A 14,605-nucleotide genomic window follows, 5' to 3' on the forward strand; every position below is an offset into this window, starting at 1 on the left:
AAACAGAGACATGATGGAATTATGTGATTTACTACTAAATGGCAGAGCAGCGACTTGAAGTTAGATAATAGGACCTACCACCAGAATCTCTGAAAGAGCTGATTCCTGGGTTGAGTTTATGGTTAGAGCCATTACTGTGCTTCCTGCCTGTGCAACTTTGCCTTTGGAGAGGCCTGTGTACTGGTGGGAATTACATTCAAAAGCCAATAGCATGTTACCTTCGTGTCATAACAACCTCCGGGACTTGGGTTAGGTGAGTTCAGGTCCTCACGGCAGCAGATGGTATTACAGGGGTCACCCTTACTGTAAGGATCCTTCTTATAATCTAGGAAACAGAGAGAGATGGGGAAGAGAGTGAGTATTGGCTATTCGGAGACACTTCTCCACAGTAAGGTTTTGGGGCCTGTTAAAGCCTAGATAATCAGAGAGTGTACCCCCACAGGCCTCCTCAGCCCAGCCCGCTTCCAGGATAGACATCTGCCTTGGCTTGTGAGGAAGGAGTAAGTCCTTGGCCCCAGGCCCAGCCTGCTCTTAAGAACCTTACACAGTGAAAAATGGATGGGAGAGAGAACCAGATAAATGCATCAGTTGTTTGACTTTGATGCTGTTCATAAAAAAAGAAATACAAATTTGACTTTGATGCTGTTCATAAAAAAAAATGAGGTATTTATGAACAATTTTTGTTTTATTAGCTGCTGTTATCCTTGGAAAGAAACTTGTGTTTGGAGAAAAATTTTAAATAACCCTGTATGAGTTATTTCTTCTGTGTCTTACAGATGACTTTTTTCAATTACAAAATGTATAGACTCTTCTCTTTCATTTTATAAAGGAGGCCAAAGCTCTATTATTGAGTATAAAATGTATAATATTAGTTAAATACTTAAATAACTTCTTGTAATTCCTTCTAGTACAGAGATGATAAACTTACATGGATTCTTTATCCATAGGGAAGAAAGGAGTTTTGAAGAATGATTCTTGAGAAATATGCTACGTACTGTTGTATCGCATGATATATTTCATGGATGCCACATCAGTCACTTTCCCTTGGTCACGCCGGAAGATTTTGGCTCGTGGCGCTAAATCATAAGAGTAGTCCAAGCCCAGCTTCTGAACTAACAGTGGATAGCCACTCCAGTTGTAGATCTTTTCATGGAAAGGAATATTGTAGGAGGGCCAATATCCTGATTTGGAGTGGAAGGGAAGTAAGGGAGGGATTGACAGGGAAGGAGACAGAAAAAGGAGAGAGAGCAAAAGAAATGTTATCCATGTTCATTTATTTTGAAAATGGGCACAGGTGTTTCATTACAAAATAAGGTATAGAAAATAAAGCTTTTTGCATGCGAACCCTGGCAGCCAAACAGCCTTTTAAATTTCCTAAATCAGCACACCTCTAGATTATTTCATTAGGGGAAGAAGAGCATCAGAATTCTCTGGTTTTCACCCAAAATTATTAATCTCTAAGCCAAAAAATAACCATATTCTTTACAGAGCAAAATAAAGTATAATGCAAGGCGATCTGGGGAGCTCATCTAAGTGGATTTAGTTACTGAAATGCCAAGAAATGGCTGTTCACAATATGGCCCTATAAAGGAAGATGTCAAATGGTAATCACGATGTAGTGGAAGAACATAGCACTGGGAATAGAAAGCCTGAATTCTAGGCTCAGGGCTTAAGAAGTAGGTCTTAGGCAACTTCATTTGTTTTGTTTTGTTTCTGTTTTTTTGAAAGACATCAGTGGGGAGGGAGAGGAGAAGTCCGTAATGTGAGGGGATTGGGGATGATCTTGTAGGTTACATTAGGTTTTAATTCCTTTGACTCTAAACATTTATAAAGGCTCAGCTTCATTCAAAGCTTCATAGTGTGTGAAGGCCACATAGCCTACTAGTCACTGAGCACCAAATACGTGACACAGCTCTCTCTGGTAAAAGAATTTCAGAAACATCCTAGATTGCACTGGTCTGGGTTATTGCCTACAGAACAGTCAAGGAATGTCTCCACCATTCAGGGTTCTCTCCCACCTCCACATTCTCTCCTGGCCCTTGTCTGCCTTTCTCCTTTGTATTGTTGTACAGGACCTCCTCTTTAGGGGTGAGGTTACTGAGACAAAAAGTAAATGATAAGACATTCAGCCTTGCTAATTCTGAGAGCCAGCATCAGAAGAACTGAGATATGGATGACATTGAAATTATAGAAGAAAAACAGATTTGTTGCTAAAACATATCTAGGTTATATAGACTCAGGAATTCGATTGCCTGGATTTGAAGCCTGGTTCTGCCATTATTAAGTATGTGACCTTGAACAAATTGCTTATCCTCCTCTGTGCCTCAGTTTCTTCATCTTCATTAAGTATTCAGCATTAAGCATCTTCATAAGCATAAGCATGAAATGCATTCAGATGGAGTGCTTAATTATAGTATCTAATACTTGGTAAACATTAGATTATTATTATATTTCTCTTTGTGAAAACAGCTCAAATGAATAATGAAAATGTCTGCTTTATACTTCACATTTCATGAAGCTTCATGATTTAAAACAGAGCAACTTGGCCTGGTGCAGTGACTGACGCCTGTAATCCCAGCACTTTGGGAGGCTGAAGCAGGTGGATTGCTTGAGTTCTTAAGTTCAAGACCAGGCTGGACAATATGGCAAGACCCTGCCTCTTTAATAAAATATGAAAAAAATAGCCAGGCATTGGGGTGCACAACTGTGGTCCCAGCGACTCGGGAGGCTGAGGCCCGAGAACCGCTTGAACCCGAGAGGCGAAGGTTGCAGGGAGCCGAGATCACGCAGCTGCCCTCTAGCCTGGATGACAAAGTGAGACCCTGTCTCAAAATAAAAAAATAAAATAGGGCGACTTGTTTAATCTCACAACAACCTGATGATGTGTAAGTATTATCATCCCTTTTTTGAACAGAAGAAACAGAGTTTCAGAGAGGTCAGATGTCTTCCTTGCCTCACAAAACTTGACTGAATACAGGCCTTCTAACTAAAACATCCAGGGCTTCTATCACCATACCACAGTTGCTTAAATATGCTAGGAGGTGTGCCCACCCCCCACCCCGACCCCCCCGCCTTTTTAATGGCTATATGATATCATTTATTTGTTTGGGCAAAACACGTTTCTTTCTGAGCTTTTCTTTACTCACAGTAAAATGGCAACAATAACACTTATGTGGTAGTATGTTACAAACATCAAACAAGAGAACTTAAGTAAAAGGCCCAGAAGAGTGTCTACAATGCAGTAGGTACTCTGAATTTAATTCTCTGTTCTTCTCTCCTCTGGCAAAAAAAAAAAAAAAAAAAAAATACAGACAGATCATCATCAACTCTTTTTAGTCTTAGGGAGTTTCAAGGGGTCTAGCAATGGGACTGCAGAGAACCAAGTCTACCATTCTGTTAGTAACTGTCCAAAGAAGAAAAGACTACTTTAGCAAGCATCTCTCTCTTGAGGCCTGCTATTATTTTCAGGCTCTTAGGAGCTGGAGGGACCAGCTGGGTTATCTGTTTTGAACTGCTCTGCGCTAACCAGTAACCACCTAATGATTTCACTTCTTGGATGGATTTTCCTAACAAGCAAAGAAGGTAGGTCCACTGCTTGGTAGTATATGAACTGCTTGGCAATGAAAATTCCCACCTTAAAAATTGGTGTTATGCATAAGTCTTAGTGCATTTAGTTGGTGTGAACCATTCTCCACTGATGAGGCCCACTCTAGGCATCATTACAAAGTCAATTTGGGGACCTGGAAAACGGAGGACCAGGTCCTGATCCCTAGGGTCAAAACTTTATCTCTGTTCTGTCTCTATTCATCTGCCAGCTGATCTGTTGCAATAGTCTCCTAACTAGTCTATTTTCTTCCCACCCAGTCTACTCTTCCTTCTCCTAACTAGTCTCCTTTCTTCCCACCCAGTCTACTCTTCCTTCTCCTAACTAGTCTCCTTTCTTCCCACCCAGTCTACTCTTCCTTCTCCTAACTAGTCTCCTTTCTTCCCACCCAGTCTACTCTTCCTTCTCCTAACTAGTCTCCTTTCTTCCCACCCAGTCTACTCTTCCTTCTCCTAACTAGTCTCCTTTCTTCCCACCCAGTCTACTCTTCCTTCTCCTAACTAGTCTCCTTTCTTCCCACCCAGTCTACTCTCCCTTGTCAGGAACTCCCAATTTCTAAAACATAAAGGCTGAACTGCCCAATAGGATTTTTAAGGCTAACATTTTCTCTCAATCTATCTACTTATCTTAATTGATTCTCATGACCGTCCTGTGAAATTGTAGAGGAAGTTCTTGGGAGCCAGATGAGTCTCAGAATTTAGGATTTTTCAGACTTTAGAACAACCATGGAGTGCGTGGATTATGTGACATTACAGTCTCTTTGGGAAACACCTCATAATCAAAGATGTTGATATTTCTGTAGCCTAATGTATACATGGGGTCTCTAAGAAGAAATAAAGACAATTTAAAAAAACAGGCTGGGCACAGCAATTTGGAAGACCGAAGCAGATGGATCACCTGAGGTCAGGAGTTCAAGACCAACCTGGTCAACATGGTGAAACCCTGTCTCTACTAAAAACACGTAAAAACTTAGCCGGGTGTGGTGGCACGTGCCTGTAGTCCCAGCTACTCAGAAGGCTGAGATAGGAGAATCGCTTGAACCCGAAAGGCAGAGGTTGCAGTGAGCCGAGATTGCACCACTGCACTCCAGCCTGGGTGACAGAGCAACACTCCATCTGAAGAAAAATTAAAATTAAAATTAAAAACAACTAAAAGTTTCCTTCTGGCAGTTTTGCTGCCAAATGAGTTCAGATCAGGTCATATCTTGCTACCAAGTGAGCCAGCTACCAAATCAAAACAAAACACAAGAAACAAAATAATAATTTGTGGTTTTACAGTTTTAGAATTTTAAAATTACAAATACCTGGTTGTGGACCTATATCACGATTCAGTTTTATAGATGAGGAAAGTGAGGCTTGGAGAGATCCAATGATTTGCCTGAGATTTTAAGGAACTGAGATTTGAATGAAGGCAGTGAGCCTCCTGGCTTCAAATGACTGGACTCCTTCTTGCCCACCAGAAGTGCCTTCTCTGACCCCACCCACTAACAGCCACATTCTCTTTATGTTCACCACCGGCCTAGGGACACCAGACCTGATGACAGCTCTTCCCATCCTGAGCTCCTGCAGCTGCTTTGAGCACTTTGCTTCCCTACTAGACTCCTGAGTCCTTCGAGGTCAGGGACTCTGCATCCTTGCTTTTCTGGTCCCTGGGCCACAGTGGCACTCCATAAATATTTGCTGAATTGAACTTAAAGCTTTAACCAGGAATACAGGAGAAAAGGTAATATTAGAACCATGAGGAATCACAGGGCCATGAATGCCTGATTTGCGTCCCAATCTGCACATTGTCCTGCAAGAGTCTGCGACGTAGGTTTACCTGTTGTGCTAAACCTGGTCATTCTCCCCCAGTGTAACTGGCAGTGGCATCCCCATCCTGTCTTCCCCCCCATGCCCTCCCCCACCACACATTCACACATCGTGCATTCCCCTACCATATATGAACTCACACATACTCGTCAGGTTTTCAGACTTAGGACATGAAGAAAGTACCTCTCCGTAGAACATCAGTTTGTTCGGAATATTCTACATATGTAGGAATTTGCTCCACAATGTACAGAGTGCCTTTGTCAAGGCTGTGGTTCAGCTTTACCTTCTTCAGGTCCAGAACCATGTATTGATTGTTATAGGTGCCTGAAATATCAGCAGACGTGAAGACGGGACATAGGTATGACTTTACTGGTTAACAAGCCCAAATTGAAATATATGTCTGTGCCTAACAGTTATTCTGCAGGGTCACTTACCAGAGTTGTATTTTGAAAAGATGTCTGCCCACCTCTTGCCACTATCTGCCATCATATTGGCCACACGGACTCTTTGCCATGCCAGGAGAGACTCGGGTATTATCTGCTTTAGCAGGGTTTTATTATACACACTGTTTGTGGTCTGCAGCAGTATCAATCCACTGCTAAGAATGTAAAAGTCATCCAGAGACTCCAAAAACCCTGCAGAAAAGACAAATATACACATCAGCCTATGTATATATGGAACAGTGAACCATCATTATTAGCAAAGAGCTTTACATACACATGCATTTTGCAAGGCGTGTCAGTTATGACTATCCTTGACCTGCAGTTGCCTCCCCCAGCTCTGGCTCACCTCTGTGGTAGTCACCCAACTGCCGCTTACAGAGGTGCCAATAGACCTCCACCCCTGGATTCTCCATTGAAAATTTATTTTATGATTTGAAATTTAAAAAATGTTAAATCCAGAACATTGCAAGTTTCCAGAATGATAAACAGATGTAGATCCCAACTTGCTAGGATTTCGCAGGAGAACTTTTAATTAGGGAGGGGATTAGCAGCGTTCATTAGTAGGATATAAATGCCTTTTTTTCTTCTCTTCTACTTTCCCATATTTTTCAAATTTTGTATAAGTCTACTTTTTTTTTTTTTTTTTTTGAGACACAGTCTGACTCTGTCACCCAGGCTGAAGTGTGGTGGCATGATCTCAGCTCACTGCAACCTCACCTCCTGGGTTCAAGCGATTCTTGTGCCTCAGCCTCCGGATAGCTGGGATTACAGGTGTGCACCACCATGCCTGGTTGATTTTTGTATTTTTAGTAGAGACCGGGTTTCACCATGTTGGCCAGGCTGGTCTCAAACTCCTGACCTCAAGTGATTCACCCGCCTTGTGTGGGCCACCACACGTGGCTAAGTCTATGTAATTTTTATACATGGAAAAACATCTACATTTAGAAAAGAAAAGATGGTTTTGAAACTCGGTCATTGACACTCTTCGTCAATGCTTTTTTATAAATGTTAGAGGCAACACAGGAAAATCAGTGAAGCCACAGTCTTTTCTGAAGACCTATTTTGTCGTTTACACTGGGATGAGTATGGAAAGGACAGAATATCAGACGCAGCTGTAATAAAAAGAGAGGATATATTGTCATCAGTAACAGTAATGGAACAACTGTCAGTGTTAAAGAAGAGTCAGAAAAGGACCCCAATGGTAGAGTTAGAAGGGGCCAGAGTGATAAGTTCCTTTGGTGCATCCTGCCGAAGGGGATTAATGCCCTTACAAAATAGTCCAGAGAGAACTAGCTAGCCCCTTCCACTATGTGAGGTCACAGAGAGAAGGCACTGTCTATGAGAAACAGACCCTCATTAGACACTGAGTCTTCCAGTCCCTTCATCTTGGGCTTCTCAGCCTCCAGAACTGTGAGCAATAAAATTTCTTTTTTTTTTTTTTTCTTTTTTTTTTTCTGAGACGGAGTCTCGCTCTGTCGCCCAGGCTGGAGTGCAGTGGCCGGATCTCAGCTCACTGCAAGCTCCGCCTCCCAGGTTTACACCATTCTCCTGCCTCAGCCTCCCGAGTAGCTGGGACTACAGGTGCCCGCCACCTCACCCGGCTAGTTTTTTTTTTTTTTTTTTTTTTTGTATTTTTCAGTAGAGACGGGGTTTCACCGTGTTAGCCAGGATGGTCTCGATCTCCTGACCTCGTGATCCGCCCGTCTCGGCCTCCCAAAGTGCTGGGATTACAGGCTTGAGCCACCACGCCCAGCTATAAAATTTCTATAGTTTATAAATTACCTAGTCTGAGGTGTTTTGTCATAGTAGTCAGAATGGACTGAGATAGTCTCAAATTTCTATCATTATTTTTTACCACTTTTATCATTTTTGCCATATCTGAGATCTAAACTATCATTTAGTTAATATTTTTATTTTTTGACAAGTAAAAATTATATAAATTTATGTTATACAAAATGATATTTTGATATCTGACAAGTAAATATTGCATATATTTTGGTATACAAAATGACATTCTGATATATGTATATACATTGTCAATGGCTAAATCAAGCTATTAACATATGCACTACTTAATATCTTTCTTCAAATTAACTCTCTTTTCAAACTTAAAATACTTACCCTTGTCACATACCATAATGTCTAAGAAACTATGGACTTAAATGTTTTTGTTTTTTCCCAAAGAAATACATTGAAACAAATACATTTCTACTAACGTGCAAAAAATATTTGTCCACATACCACCTCAAATCACCCCACCACCCTATGCATGCTATTGCACATCTATTCTAGCCTAGTTTGGAATAAGTAAGGTGGGGTCAAAGAAAGGGGTCACTTGAAGCCGGAGGTAAGAGCATGGATTGGGAGTCAGAGGGCCTAATTTTAGTTCCCTGCTTGCCTCTAATGAATTTGACAATTCTCATTTTGCCTCTCTGTTCCTTATTTCTTTCCTCTGATAACCTGGGACTAAGTGATGTCACTCAGCTCTAACAATCTGATTTTAGTTTCTTGAAATTCCTTGAGTAGGAAAGTTACACGATGAGAGGACTGTCCAACTAACCCTTAATGAGCCTCTACAAGGCTGCCGTTAAGCTATAGAGAGGTTTGTGTAAATTAGAGAAAGTTGCACACTCCAAGTGGTACAAGGCTTAAAGGTGCCCTTGAATGAAATTTTAATGGTCACCTCTCTAGAAAGACGTGACCTGGGCAAGGATATATGGCTTGGCAGAGTGTAAAATGGATTTCATTCATCTCTTGGGCTGGGATCATTTTTCAGTGCTCAAACTGTACAACCATACCTGGCAGCCTTGAGAAAGCTCCCTGGTAGAAAATCCCTGTAGGGTAGAATGCTGTATTTCTGGAATGACAATTTTGCTAATTCACTCCTTACTGTAGCAGTCTCTCTGGACACAAGAGGGCAGGCGTTCTTTAATATATGTAGGTGATTGAATATTACAAGTACTAATGTTTTAAGGAGTCATCTTTCCTTTAAAGGCAAGATTCTTTATGAAAGAGACAGGAAGATGGAAATATATAGGCTATCTAGAATTCTAGAGCAAAGAAAATGACTGGCCTGCAAAAACTATAGTCGAGGAGGCTAATTCTATAGTTTAGAGTTTAAGATGATAAAGAAAAGGCCCAGAGATGAGACAAAGTTCTGATACATTACCTTTTAAAAAAAAGCACATTTTTTTGACTATATACAATTATAATCTTTTAAATTTTTTTTTTTTTTTTTTTTTTTTTTTTTGAGACAGGGTCTCCCTATGTTGCCCAGCTGGTCTCAAACTCTTGAGTTCAAGGGATCCTCCTGCCTTGGCCTCCCAAAGTGCTGGGATTACAGGTACGAGCCACCACATCTAACTAAAATTATGATCTTGCTCTCATCTGTCATTGGTAGCTTTGGAAGGCAGATTGAGATCAGGAGAAAATGAAACACTCCAGTGTTTTATGAATGCCAGCCTAAGAATAATATTTCATGGTAAGCTTCTCACTGAATTTAATTAAGAAATAAAAAGAAATTCTTTCAGTTAATAAATCATATTTCAAGACTTAAGAAAAAAAAAACACTGAATTACAGAAATAAACAGTAACCACTATGTAGTCAGGCAAATGGCAACAACGGTTACTCAACACACACCATGGAACAAACACATTAGAAACAATTATGATGGTTGACTCATGGGGAGTTGCATGTTGAGACAGGGTGGAGTTGAAGGAAATCATCTTATGACCAGTTAGTCAAGAAAAGTATGAAAAATAAGGTGGGATTTCTGGAAAGGTAGAAGGGAGGAAGCATCCTGAGTTACGTGGGGAAGATGATCCAGACAGGTCTGATCTGGCAGAAGATATCAGTGTCCTGGGATGGTGCCAATGAGGAGACAAAAAATCAAAGAAAGGTACTGAAAAAAAAAAAAAAAAACCCAGAAATTAAGTGCTGCAAGATCCATTTATGATTCTTTAGAATACGTGCCGGAATTCTGCTATTTCTTTTCTTTTCTTAGTTCTACCTTTTAAAAGCAAAGGACATGAATTTTGGTCTGTACCAAATATAGATTGTATTTATATGCTTCAGCTTTATAAGCAAAGTACCTCGATTAAAGAGGTAACATGACATTAATAAAAGTAATTATAGAACATTAAAAATGTTTACAACATATATTTATTAAATAGGCAATTTTATAGATTATGGAGACTTGACTGAAATTTTCCTGGAGCCTATTCTTTTATCTTCATTTGTACCTACTTTCAAGTACATGCACTTAATATTTAAAGAGGCTAAGCTGGCTCACGCCTGTAATCCCAGCGCTTTGGGAGATCGAGGTGGGTGGTGGATCATTTGAGGTCAGGAGTTCAAGATCAGCCTGACCAACATGGGGAAACCCCATCTCTACTAAAAATACACACACACACACACACAAATTAGCCGGCGGTGGTGGCACATGCCTGTAGTCCCAACTACTTGGGAGGCTGAGGCACGAGAATTGCGTGAACCCAGGAGGTGGAGGTTGAACTGGCCGCTGCACTCCAGCCTGGGCAACAGACTCCGTCTCAAAAATCAAAAACAAGGCCAGGCACAGTGGCTCACGCCTGTAATCCCAGCACTTTGGGAGGCTGAGGCGGGTGGATCACGAGGCCAGGAATTTGAGACCAGCCTGACCAACAGGGTGAAACCCCATCTCTACTAAAAATACAAAAATTAGCCGGGCATGGTGGCGCGTGCCTGTAATCCCAGCTACTCAAGAGGCGGAGGCAGTGAGTCGCTTGAACCTGGGAGGCGGAGGTTGCAGTGAGCCGAGATCGCGCCATTGCACTCTAGCCGGGGCAACAACAGCGAAACTCCGTCTCAAAACAACAACAACAACAAAAAACAAACAACAGCAACAACGACAACAAAAAGGGCTAAGCAAAAATTTTGCCGCTTAGACCACAAGGGCTGCCATAGTCTCACATACAGGATGGACTATGGATTCAGTATGCTGGGATGGTCTAGGGTGCTTGTTACAAATGCCCCAGCCCAGATCAATGAAACAGGAATTTCTATGGATAACACTGCATTTTTAGCAAGCTCCACAGGAAAAACTGGGGAACATCTAAGTTTAAGAAGTATGTATACGTGTATGGGGGAGGCGATAGCATACCTGTATATAGTGAAAAGTAGGAACACACCATGTTTGGGGAAACACACTAAGTGCATCCCAGAAAGCCTCACTTATAGATCATTAAGCTTGAAGCCTCCGCCTTATGGGGATCATCATTACTGGGATCCTCAATTAAAAGTCCTTTGAGGCCAGGCAAGGTGGTTTATGCCTGTAATCCCAGTACTTTGGCAGGCCGTGGAGGGCGGATCGCCTGAGGTCAGGAGTTCAAGATCAGCCTGGCCAGCATGGCAAAACCCTGTCTCTACTAAAAATACAAAAATTAGCAGGGCGTGGTGGCATACGCCTGTAGTCCCAGCTACTCGGGAGGCTGAGACACAAGAATCGCTTGAACCTGGGAGGCAGAGGTTGCAGTGAGCTGAGATGGCGCCATTACACTCCAGCATGGGCGACTGAGTGAGACTCCGTCTCAAAAAAAAAGTACTTTAAATAGGTTCCATCTTTTGTTCCCACACAGAAGCTCCACCCACCAGGCATGGCAGGAAATCCTTTGAGTTCACTGCTCTTTTCGTTTTTTGTTTGTGTTTTTGTTTTGAGACAGGTCATGCTCTGTCGCTCAGGCTGGATGCAGTGGCGGGATCAAGTCTCAGGGCAGCTTCAAACCACCTGGCCTCCTGAGTAGCTGGGGCTGCAGGCATCCACCACCACACCTGGCTACATTTTTAAATTTTTTTGTAGAGACAGGGGTCTTGCTATGTTGCACAGCCTGGTCTCAAACTCCTGGGCTCAAGCAATCCTCCTGCCTGGGCCTCTTAAAAAGTGCTGGGATTACAGGTGTGAGCCACCACACCCAGCTGGCTCTTATAGTTTTAGCCATTTAATTTAAATCTGAATCATTTCTAAAAAAAAAAAAAAAAAAAAAAAAGAAATGAATATTTATAGTTGGATAGATTGCCTTTGCACTCAGTCCTCAACCACTGAATTATGTGACCTTGACCTGTTTGACTATTTAACTTCGCCGACTATTTAACTGTTTATTTTAAAAATGCAGACAAAATACCCTCCTTGAGGTTTTTTATGGAAGGTAGAATTTGTAAAAATCAGTATAATTTGCCTCTTCACTGCATTAACGTGCTACAGACTCAGACTGTTTTGTGTAAAGTATGTCAAAGAACTGCACTTTGTCTAAAGAGAAGTTTGATGTTTTGTATGCTTGTTAAGAAAATACAGTGCTAGAAATTAATGGTGGACAGCTGATTTTAAAAATACCCTTCTTGTTAGGTTTTTATGAACATTAAATGACATAATAAAAATAAAATGTTGGTCCGGCACCCTGGCTCATGCCTGTAATTCCGGCACTTTGGGTGGCTGCGGCAGGTGGATCACTTGAGGCCAGGAGTTTGAGACCAGCCTGGCCAACATGTTGAAACCATGTCTCTACTAAAAATACAAAAATTAGCCAGGCGTGGTCACACACGCCTGTAATCCCAGCTACTCGGGAGCTGAGGCATGAGAATCGCTTGAACCTGGGAGGCAGAAGTTGCAGTGAGCCGAGATCACACCACTGCACTCCATCCTGGGTGACCGAGTGAGACCCTGTCTGAGAAAGCAAAACCCCACAAACAAACAAAAACAAAATGTTTAGCATAGTGTCAGGGACAGAGCTGGGTACATGGTAGGGGCTAAACACATATTCAGGTTTTTTGTTTTCCTTTCTATTTAATAACAAGTTGAACACAAGCTTATAGTAATTTATTTAAAATTTAAATTCTGCCTCATTCCCATAAAACTAGTCAGGTCCCATTCATGTTATTTATCATCTGGTTACTACAAAGGATTCTCTTCAAGTAACAAGTCCTGTGCTGAACACGTAGGTTTTGCATCTGAAGTCCCTTGTTTACAATTCCTGAACATCTTAGACTCCTGTTCTCAAATCCAGGGTATGAAAGGGAGGGCAGGATGAATAGAAAGCAAGTTACAATAGGAAGTGTGATCTCTTAGGCAGTCCCCACCTCCTCCTTGTTTTATTGCCCATCTTTCTTTCCTACAGTTCCTACCATGTCCACATCAAAGCGGACATCATCTATCTCCTTCCTTTCTGATTTTCCTCTAATCCTTCTTTCTTCCTTCTTTTCTACTTCCTTCCATAAATATTTATTCAATGATTATAATATGCAAGGCTCTGTGCTCCTCCAGGGACACAGGCATGAATACAGAATATGGGCTCTGAAGAAATTATGCACAGGGTACCTAGGAAGCTCAAAGGAGAGATGACTTACTCGTCCTGAAGGTTAGTAAAACCATCTAAAAGGAGCTCTTGTGCTACTCTTTGTTAATATGAGAAGCGCTGTGGTATTATGTATTACCTGGCCAAAATAAATAAATAAATAAATAAATAAATAAATAAAAAGGTGGTATCAAGGGTGAGTATTCCAATAATAGCAGCATGATAAAATTGAGTGATTTTCCCACAAATAATCATTATAAAACTGTATCAAATTATTTAAAGCAATGATCTGAAGGTACTAGGAATGACCAAAGGCAGGGAGAAACAGAACGTTAGTACAGCATTGGTTAAGCTGGAGTATGAGGCTTCCTTGCCTGCATGTATTCCTAAACCCCTGATATGAACTGAATTCTGTTTCCTCGAAATTCATATGTTGAAGTCTTAACCCCCAGTACCTGAAAATAGACTATATTTGGATACAGAGCATTAAAAAGGTAATTAAGGTCAACTGAGGTCTTATGGGCAAACTCTAATTCAACATGACCTGTGTCCTTATAAGAAGAGGAAGTGGGCCGGGCGCAGTGGCTCACGCCTGTAATCCCAGCACTTTGGGAGGCCAAGGCAGGTGGATCACGAGGTAAGGAGATCAAGACCATCCTGGCTAACGGTGAAACCCCATCTTTACAAAAAATTAGCCAGGTGTAGTGGCACACGCCTGTAGTTCCAGCTACTTGGGAGGCTGAGGCCGGAGAATCACCTGAACCTGGGAGGCGGAGGTTGCAGTGAGCTGGGATCATGCCACTGCACTCCAGCCTGGGTGACAGAGTGAGACTCCATCTCAAAAAATAAAAAAATAAAAACATAAATAAGAAAAAAACAGGAAGTGATGTCAGGTATATGCACGCACAGAGAAAAGGCCGTGTGAGAACACAGTGAGAGGGTGGCCATCTGTAAGTCAAAGAGATAAACCAAACCTGTCAATATCTTGATCTCGGACTCTTAGCCTCTAAAACTGGGAGAATAATTAATTTCTGGTTGTTTAAGCCACCCAGTCTTTGTCATGGCAGCCTTAGCAAACTAATATATAGCCCATACCCAACTTTAGCTATGGAAAACTACAGTCATTCTGGCTTGAAATGGCGAGGCCAAAGTCTAGTGTTGCAGAACAGCTGAGAATTTAAGAGGAAAATTTTGGGAGCAAGAGAACTACAAGAGCAGAGATTCAAAATCTGAATATGAACTCTGTCCAGTTCCCTGACTGACCACTAACTGTGCATGAACGTGGGAAACGCCAGGGAGCCCAGGGTAAAAATACAAAGAAATGAGAAGGTTTTCCCTTGTAAGACAGAATTGCTCTAGAAGTGAGATAGGTGAGTTTGCTGCAACTTAATATTGCCACGGTTCCCAACTCATATGCAGCTCAA

General features: G+C 41.6%; 1 protein-coding gene across 1 annotated transcript in view; it reads right to left on the reverse strand.

Moving 5' to 3' along the window:
• The window catches only part of PLBD1 (phospholipase B domain containing 1), a 67,697-nt gene that overhangs the window by 2,486 nt on the left and 50,606 nt on the right, over window positions 1-14,605 (reverse strand). Inside the window, exons 7-10 of the mRNA XM_045364784.3 lie at window positions 5,847-6,047; window positions 5,596-5,736; window positions 996-1,181; window positions 219-325 (exon numbers count right to left, since the gene is read on the reverse strand). Of these exons, the coding sequence (XP_045220719.2) occupies window positions 219-325; window positions 996-1,181; window positions 5,596-5,736; window positions 5,847-6,047 (635 nt within the window). The remainder of the gene's footprint in view (window positions 1-218; window positions 326-995; window positions 1,182-5,595; window positions 5,737-5,846; window positions 6,048-14,605) is intronic.

Source organism: Macaca fascicularis, chromosome 11 (genome assembly GCF_037993035.2).
Source record: "Macaca fascicularis isolate 582-1 chromosome 11, T2T-MFA8v1.1".
NCBI classification, from domain to species: Eukaryota; Metazoa; Chordata; class Mammalia; order Primates; family Cercopithecidae; genus Macaca; species Macaca fascicularis.